Source organism: Anarrhichthys ocellatus, unplaced genomic scaffold (assembly GCF_004355925.1).
Source record: "Anarrhichthys ocellatus isolate YVR2014 unplaced genomic scaffold, GSC_Weel_1.0 scaffold129, whole genome shotgun sequence".
Taxonomy (NCBI): domain Eukaryota; kingdom Metazoa; phylum Chordata; class Actinopteri; order Perciformes; family Anarhichadidae; genus Anarrhichthys; species Anarrhichthys ocellatus.
The window spans coordinates 307,450-316,927 of NW_022280159.1; the positions used below are offsets into that span (position 1 = coordinate 307,450).

At 42.8% G+C, this 9,478-nt stretch overlaps 1 protein-coding gene and 1 pseudogene across 1 annotated transcript in view; both read right to left on the reverse strand.

Moving 5' to 3' along the window:
• LOC116399794 (WD repeat-containing protein 78-like) overlaps window positions 1–3,163 on the reverse strand; it is a 25,926-nt gene extending 22,763 nt beyond the window's left edge. The window contains exon 1 of the mRNA XM_031877203.1: window positions 3,119–3,163. Coding sequence (XP_031733063.1) covers window positions 3,119–3,163 — 45 coding nt within the window. The remainder of the gene's footprint in view (window positions 1–3,118) is intronic.
• A 2,006-nt stretch (window positions 3,164–5,169) lies between these two features.
• LOC116399795 (tripartite motif-containing protein 29-like) lies at window positions 5,170–6,131 on the reverse strand (annotated as a pseudogene).
• Between the last annotated feature and the right edge of the window lie 3,347 nt (window positions 6,132–9,478).

A 9,478-nucleotide genomic window follows, 5' to 3' on the forward strand; every position in this document is an offset into this window, starting at 1 on the left:
ATGGTGTATTAAATTCTGAGAGTAAAAGAAGGCAGTATTTTACAGAGAATTGGGGTAGACCTAGTTGAATATGTTCTTGGTACAAGATTTGATACCCTGCGCAATCGCACCACTGGAACTTATGATCAGGTTGTTGTTACTGATAAATTTGTTTACATCCCTATTTTGAAAACTTTACAATTTATTTATAAACATCCTAACATAAACGAGATGATGCAGACTTCAAGTTCAGGAGAAAATCTTCATGACTTGTGTGATGGAGATCTTTTCAAGAGTCATGATCTATTTTCAAAACAGAAGCATGCCATTCCGATTCAGCTTTTTTATGATGATTTTGAAACTGCAAATCCTTTAGGATCAAAACGGGGAATACATAGATTAGGTGCAATCTATTTCACCTTGCGGAATTTCAATCAGTGTAACCAGTGATTTCCAACAAAACTACCTGTCAAACCTATGCCCTCTATACCAAAACCATGAGACTAATCAATAAAATATGGCTACCGTCAGAGAGATAAGACTCTGGCAAACGCGGAGATGTGTTTTTTATGTTTGTGGTCTTAAAATTGTGAGCTCAAGCTCAATATGCAAAACTGGTACCGTCTGCTTTCTTTGAGAAATGAGTGGTCAGATTTTAACATGGAGTCTAATGGAGCAGTTGGTTGGAGTTCATGTCGCTCTGTGGCTCTTTGAGCCAAATGTGTAAGTCCGTTGGATTCCACAGACATCTGTGTGCGACAGCACAACATTTCCAAGCTTTTTGGCCAAAAATGGTGTATAAAGAGTAAAAATTGTGGGAGCTGGAGCAACTTGTTTGGAAAAATCACAGAATATTTTCCTGCTCCGCTCCACTCTGACGGTTATGCTCTCACTCTAGCTCTTAACGAGCTGTGCAATACACACCCATTATAAAATCTGAAACAGACACAAAATTTTCCTGAAACTTAAACGTTGATTTAATGAAAACTGTGCTAGCTATCAAAATGTCCATTTGGCTCAATAAAGTGCAGCGTTTTGTCTACGTTTTAAACTTTGACTCATGTTTCTACGTTAAAGTATGGCTAGTCAATATGGGCCCAAAGTTAAGTGTTTTTTTTGCTCTCTTCATGCCGGAACCCCATTCAAGTGAATGGGGAAATTTTGCTCAGTTTTTCGGGAAAACCGCTTGGCGAATCTCTCCGAAAAATAGATAGCACACGATTCCCGATCAGGCCGCACACTTTGATGTATTTTTTACGCCGCTGTTGGCAACGCTGTGTGAGGAGAGGCGCGCCAAACTTTTGGATAAACCTGATTATTATTATTAAGCCCGGTGGATAATATACAGTGTGCTTTGGCACAGGCAGTTTTATTATTGTTTTACTATTCCCAGTTCACCCTCACTACACGTTTGGGCTTGCCGGGTCTTTCCAACCGGTTCCCCTGCCATCTGATCCAACTCACCACCAGGTGGTGATCAGTTGACAGCTCTGCTCCTCTCTTCACCCGAGTGTCCAAGACATACGGCCGCAAATCAAATGATACGATTACAAAGTCGATCATTGATCTCCGGCCTAAGGTGTTCTGGTACCAGGTACACTTATGAGGCCACCTTATGTTCGAACATGGTGTTCGTTATGGCCAAACCGTGGCAAGCACAGAAGTCCAATAAAGAAACACCATTCGGGGTTTAGATCGGGCAAGCCGTTCCTTCCAATCACCCCCCACCAGGTTTCTCCGTCATTGCCCACGTGAGCGTTGAAGTCCCCCAGGAGAACTATGGAGTCGGTAGGTGGCTCCCCGTAGGCGCATGGAGGCGACCCTCTCGTTCTCCGGGGAGAACTCCAACACAGCGGCGCTCAGCCGGGGGCTCGTGAGTATCCCCACTCCCGCCCGGCGCCTCTCACCCTGGGCAACTCCGGAAAAGCACAAAGTCCAACCCCTCTCCAGGAGCTTGGTTCCAGAGCCAAGGCTGTGTGTGGAGGTGAGTCCAACTATATCTAGCTGGTATCGCTCCACCTCCTGCACCAGGTCTGGCTCGTTCCCCGCTAGCGAGGTAACGTTCCACGTCCCTAGAGCTAGTCTATGCTGCCGGCGATTGGCATGCCCAGGCCTCCCGCTTGACCCGCCGCCCGGTCTGCATTGCACCCGACCCCGATGCTTGTCCCTGCGGGTGGTGTATTCACAGGGTGGCTGCTCTATGGTGTTTATTCGGGCTGAGCCCGACCGGGCCCCATGGGCGAAGGCCCGGCCACCAGACGCTCGCCTACGAGCTCCCCTCCTGGGTCTGGCTCCTGGAGGGTGCCCCGGTTTCCCTGGTCCGGGCGAGGTGGCTGAAGTCCGTGGGCTACTTATCATAAGGGTCGTTTTGAACCAACTCATCATCACCATCCATAAAGAAGAAAATGGTCGATTATTCTAAAGCCATATATTTGATTTAGTGGATACTCCACAGCCCTGTTATACACCACTATTCGTTTTATATTGTTTTGAATGACTTGTTTTATTGAATATCTAAATTATACATAAGCAACCTTACAGCATTATAACTGATTATTTATGTAAAATGTCCCCTGACACAAGCGATAAACATGTAAGGATAGTTGGTTGTAAAAGTGTTTTTGCAGAATGATGAAAACAAAGCGGAACTGTTCAGCTTCCTCTCCAAAGAGGGAACAACACATGTAAATACTGAGCTCTGCTCCTCCTGCCCTGGCCACCGACTAGGGACCAGGGCTCTTGATGGGATGGAGTGGACCTGACCAGGGCTTTAGGCTTAGTCCCGAGCTATAGTCCCGAGCTATAGCTGGGAATCATCAGGAGCAGTGACCGGAGGAGGGGCATCAGCAGCAGTACAGGGAGTGGTGACATCATGCACTCGAGCCCTGGTTGTGTTGGTTTGTGCTGGACAGAAGAGGATGGTGTCCATAAGCTTTTCTGCTTCCTGGATCTGGTAAAGTGTGGGTTTTCTTCCCACACTTTGCAATGACTCTGTGATTTTATTGGCCAGGCGGACACAGCTGACACAGTCCAATGGGGAGGTAAGGGAAGCCATTGTAGATGTGATGGCTGGGAAATTGAGAGCATTGCCTTCTGATTCAGCTCCCTCTCAACTACAACGGTCTGGCACAACTCCTACATCACTGCTGACGCTGAACTGCATTGCGTACATCTCCCGCTCCATTCGTGACTAGACCCCGAGATACTTGAACTCCCTCGCTTGGGGCAGTTACTCATTCTAAACTTGGAGCGCACTATTTCCAGCAGAGAACCAAAAAACTTTTTCAAATTTCCCATTCTCTGTTAATAAATATCGACAGAGCCGTTACTCTTATAGGTTGAAATATGTACCTCCTTTTCTCAGTTTTTTCAAGTTTTTCTTTGATCCAGATAATTAAAAAATAAATAAATAAATCAAGTATGAGGGCATCCAGTGACGATTTGACAGGCTGCAGAAAATAAGTTCCATCATCTGCATATAATGTTTTTTTGTTTCTAACCCATTGGGTTTTAAACCTGTCACGCATTCTTTCTTTTGCATTCTTATAGCAAGGATTTTAATGAATTGTAAGAATAAGTATGGAGACAGCAGTCACCCCTGACGTACGCCTCTAGTGAAACCTTTAGATAACTAACCATTGTTTATACATGACCCGTTTTATGAGGGTTTCCCCAAAATAAAGACCTGAAGCACGTTTTGAATGAAATCCCATCTTTATTTGTTGAATGCTTTTTTAAAGTCAGCAATAAATAGAAGCCCAGGTTTTTGATAATTTTCATAATAGACTTAAGTATCAAGAAGATACTGTCATGGGCAGCCCACTACTCCCTACACAGGGATGGGTCCAATGCAGAGACAAATTTCCCCCTTACCCGGATGAATATAGTATAATAATAAATAAAATTTTAAAAAAAGATGCCGTTTGTTACGACAAAATAATGCGCCTCATTGCAATACATATATAGAGGATACAGGTAACACACCAAAGCAATGTCAGTGGTCTCCAGTGTGTATACAGGATCTCTGTAATGCCCCTCTAGATCTTGCTTTAGGAGTAATTGACATGATGCCCTCTGTGTGGCTGATAATATCCAGAGTGAAGGAGTGGTTAAAAGATGTCATCAGAGGTCTTTAAATAGGAATGCCATCAATCCTCGGTGAAAGATTTAATGGCATTCAGTAACTCTCCTTGTAAAATTGTATCTTCACAACTTAATTGCTGATAGTTTTTTTTGTAAAAAATAATTCAATATTGGAGAATGTGAGAGATTGTGGCTCCTTGATAATACCATTTACAAGCTCAGCATCTAGTTGTTTATTGTTTGATGTTGTTCCTCAGCAGGTCAGTTGCACTTCATCCAGCCTTCTATTCACTTCATTTATCTTTTCCATTACTCTCTTTTATCAAATATCTTTTTGTTTCCATGACTCCATCACTTACATGCCTCCCAGAAGTTGAATGGGTCAGATGAATTTGTATTACTTATTTTGGTTCTTTAGTTGTTTTTTTATAAACATAGTATCATTATAAGTGATAACTTATAATGTAGCCATAACTTGAATTGTTACAATAGCATCAGATCTTAGGCGGTCACTAATAATACATTAGGAACAAGAGTAAAGGAGATAAGATAATCAAAAGGACTAGCTTGATATATGTAGGCAGGGCTCAAATGCAGATTCCGATGGGCTGATAGAAAGAAAATGCTTTGATTAAGCAAAAAGCCTAAAAACTGAGATTCTAAAACACAGGCAGAAACAGCTGGCAGATACATACGAATCAAAACACTAAAATATCTAAAATCATTGCGAGCACAGACTTGTAAACAGGTAAAGGAGGGAAATAACGAGGGACAGGTGAAGCTCATAGGGGGGGCAGACAATCAGCTGTCAGCAACAAACATGGAGACAAAATGAGTTGAAGAGTTCAAACAGAGTTTAACCCTTAAATGACTTCTGTCTATTTCAGTTTACAGAACTCAGCAGAGTCTTCACACAAAAAAACCAATAGTCCAGCATAGAGAGGCTGAGTGAATGTGGTCTGGACTCTGTGGAGGAGAGTCATGGTTTCAGAGACGCTGTAGAAGGACAGAATACCTGCTTTGTGATCCAGGTACACTCCTACTCTGGAGGACAGAGGACCTGAGACGGGAGTTTGGAAACTGTTGTACAAAAAGTTATAACTGTTATTATAACATATTAATGCCCAAAGGACTGCTCTTGATGCTGGATGAGTCTGTAGACAGTGAGGGGTAGTTGTGTAGAAACTGGTTGAGATCCTCTGTGTGTGAGAGCTTCTTCAGCTCAGCGTCGTTCCTCTTCAGCTCAGTGATCTCCTGCTCCAGCTTCTCCTGAAGCTCTTTGACTCGACTCGCTTCAGTTCTCTGCTGGGATCTGACCTGCTGCTTCACATCGGAGCTTCTTTTCTCCATGAGATGGATCAGCTCAGTGAAGATCTTCTCATTGTCCTCCACTGCTTTATCAGCAGAGAGATTGATGTCCTCCACCACCTGTTGAAGCAGCTTCACATCTTTCTCTCTGTCCTGGATTCTCTGCTGGATGTTTAATCGACTCACCTCCAGCTCTCTCTGCCTGTCAGTTCTTTCTGCTGCAGCTGAGACTGTGTCGTGGCCTTTATGTTCCTCCACAGAGCAGAGATAACAGATACACTGCTGATCAGTACGACAGAACATCTTCATCACCTCACCATGATGAGAGCAGATGTTCTCCTGGAGCTTGTTGGAGGGGTCCACCAGCTTGTGTTTCTTTAATGGAGCTGATTCGTAATGAGGCTGAAGGTGTTTCTCACAGTAAGATATCAAACATTGCAGACAGGACTTGAAGGCTTTCAGTTTCCTCCCAGTGCAGACATCACAGGCCACATCTTCAGGTCCAGCATAGCAGTGATCAGCAGGAGCAGCTTGGAGTCCAGTCTTCTTCAGTTGCTCCACTAAATCTGCTGACATGGTGCTTTTCAGCAGGACAGACCTCGGTGTGAAGGTCTGCCTACACTGAGGGCAGCTGAGGAGTTTCTTCTCCTCCTCTTCATCCTAATGTGTTTTAATACACATTAGCTGTGTCCACAGGGAATAGTCACCGGATCCATCAGTAGATCCAGACAGATGGAACAAGAGAAGCTTTCCTGAGCCATTTTCTCGTCGTGGCAGACACTTTGTGAGTTTCTCTGATTATAAAACAAACATCTGAGTCATTCATTCATTATCCAAACCGCTTATCCTGTTCAGGGTCGCGGGGCGCTGGAGCCGATCCCAGCTGACATTGGGCAATGGCAGGGTCCACCCTGGACAGGTCGCCAGTTCATCGCAGGGCACATGTAGAGACAGACAAACATTCACGCTCACATTCACACCTACGGGCAATTTTGAGTCTCCAAATAACCTAAGCTGCATGTCTTTGGACTGTGGGAGGAAGCCAGAGAACCCGGAGAGAACATGCAAACTCCACACAGAAGGACCACCCGGGATTGGGGATCGAACCCGGGCCCCTCTTGCTGTGAGGCGATAGTGCTAGCCACTACACCACCATGCAGCCACAAACATCTGAGTTTACATCAAAAATCTCTTCTTTGTTTCTGTTCATCTGCTGATCTTCACTGAATGAGGTTTCTGCTCCAAACAAGGCGACATGTGCACATGTGGAGCTGGCTGTGTTTTACAGCAAGAAGAAGAGGGAGGAGCTATCAAGCTTTCATGTATATTTTTTGTACTACCTTGTCATTTGCAAGTGCCTTCATGATATGTGTTGTTGATCTGACTTTTTTACAGGGCTAAACATAAAAAAATCAGATTTTTCTGTGTGCCTGCTAAGCCCATGGAACCCTGCACTCAAAGATGACAAAGATGTATCACTTTTAAAGCTTACGGATAGTAGTTATAAGGGTACTAATTGTACCCCCATGTGGGTAGTTAGGTACAGTAATTATTGGCCAACAACAGCTGCTAGCATCTATGACATGATATGATCTATACTGATACTGGTTGAGGGTTTAGGTTTGAACACTGTTGTAACTCTTAACAATCAGATATGTGATTTTTAACCCAGTGATAGTTAGAGCCCCAAGTGTTTTTGATGGGCTTGCTGGGCCTCACATTAGACCCATTCTGTACTTTCAACATGTATGTATGCCAACATGTAGTCATACGTGGCAACCAGGGGCGTCGTTAGGCCTATTTTAGGGGGGCTGAAGCCCCCCTAAAATGTTCTTCAGCCCTCCCAAATAATTTGGCATTATTGGCTTTAAAAAAAAAGCCAATTTTTTTTTGGTGATGTCATTAAACTATTGTTTCTCACATGGACAAGTTATTTATAACTAACATGCTACATATGTGCGTGCATTCTGGTTTGTATGTTTTCTCCCCCTTCAAATTACAATCCAATAGCCTATCATCATACTTAACGATATAAAGTTGACACTGTCAGGTCCATTCTCCATCCATTGTGTACGGTCCCTTTAAGAATTAGGATTTGGGAGTGACGCGGATATGAAAGCTAGTTTATCCGTCTTTCCTTTACAAGTAGGAACATTATTTCTCTCTCTCTTTATTTGACAAAAGTTCATATTTGTGTTGTCAAATTTCACTATGACCCTGAAATTCTGTCTCCTGTGTTATCATATACTGAATGCAAGCAAAACTACAGAGCAAAATCACACTCTTTCTGATTGAACCAATCTATGAACTGTCTGAAACAATGGATATCCACGGCCCCAAATGGGCCCCAAAAACAATTGCCGCGCGCTATGCGCGCAAACATGCCACTCCCCTTGGGGCTAAGCCCCCCCCTTTCTTTGAATCCTAGAAATGCCCCTGGTGGCAACCCATAAGAGAAAGGAAACAAAAGAAATGTCATTTCAGCTACAGTAATGATTTTGTCTTGTCTGCCTTAAGTCCCACTCTTACCTTGTCTACACAGACTGCATAATGAAAGTCATCAGAGTGTCAGTTTTAAGCTCTCTGTCAGTGTCTACACAAGATGTGTTCAGACATACTTCTGTGTAGGTCATGTACGTTTTGGCAGTGCTCAGACACTTCAGGGGAACTGAGCAACGGGAGGTCGGTGACTGTTGTGTCCACATCTTCACAGAGACCTGGCTCCATCGCGGCATCCTGGTCCACTTGACGAGAGGACCGAGGACAGAGAGCAGGACTCCGGTGGGGACAGAGGAGGTGGTTGGTTGCTCAAACACAGTCAAAGTTGACAATGTTTGAATTTTCTATGTCAAAATGTGGGCCATATTATCTGCCCAGATATTTGTCTTGTTGCTGCTGTTTACATTCCTTATGATGCAAATTCAAAATAAAAATGCACTACAGGAATGTACTACTGTTTTGTATTGTTTGTTCTTTTGGGTGCGACTGTGGCTCAGAGCGGGTCGTCCTTCAATCAGAAGATCGGAGGTCGATCCCCAGCTCTGCTAGTCCATGTCGATGTGCAAGACACTTAAACCCAAATTGCTCCCATAACTTGTGCCTGTGGTGTGTGAATGTGTGTGAATGTCAGAGAGTCCTGATGGGCAGGTGGCACCCTGAATGGTAGCCTGTCATCAGTGTATGAATGGTTGTGAACGGGTGAATGACATTAAGTGTAAAAGCGCTTTGAATGATTGAGAGACTAGAAAAGCACTATACAAGTCCCTTTACCATTTGTTTGTCATGTTTTTCTTGTGTTGCAGTTCATTGTGTATCCCTGTGTTGCATAATGACAATAAATTATCCTTGAATCCTTTAAAAAATGAAGTCACTGTAGATGGTGAACCGCGAGCCATAAGATGACCACTAGATGTCTGTATTGATTAAAATGCATCTGAAAGTGTACACTATGAAAACCAGACATTCAGAAAGTTTGAAGAGTTTGCAATTGACAATTCAAATATTTCTTTATAATTAAATTAGATTATTAGATAATATTAACATCAAAATGACATTGATTTCATTTGATATGACAGTGACAAAGGTTACTCCATTGTTCTTGTCCACCATGGATGGAAAAAGTAATACAATATTTTTGCTCAAGTAAAAGTACTGTTGCTTTAAAGATATTTCAAGAAAACTTTCTTGTGTAAAAGTTCAAAAGTAGGTCAGTTAAAATATAATCTGAGTAAATTCTAAAGAATATTCTATTAACCATCTCTCTTTGGAATATTATTACCATATTAATGGGTTTTAAAGTGAAAGTAGTTTTGAAAGCATGCTGGCAGTTTTGTGCTACGCTAGGCTAAACACATCGTAGCTGTCACAAAATAATATGCACAGATTAGTTCAAATGACTTCCTTTCTAAAAGTGTAGGTGCTGTCAAATATGTACTTATCCTATCTAAGTCCAATGTGATCATGGAAGGTTTGTCATTCTAATGAAACATTGTCTGGAAAAAGACACAAGCAATCCACTGTCAGTGGGACTTCCTTGTTTAAATATGTGCACACTTACATCTGTCTCTCTCTCTTTTTATATATATATATATATATATATATATATTAT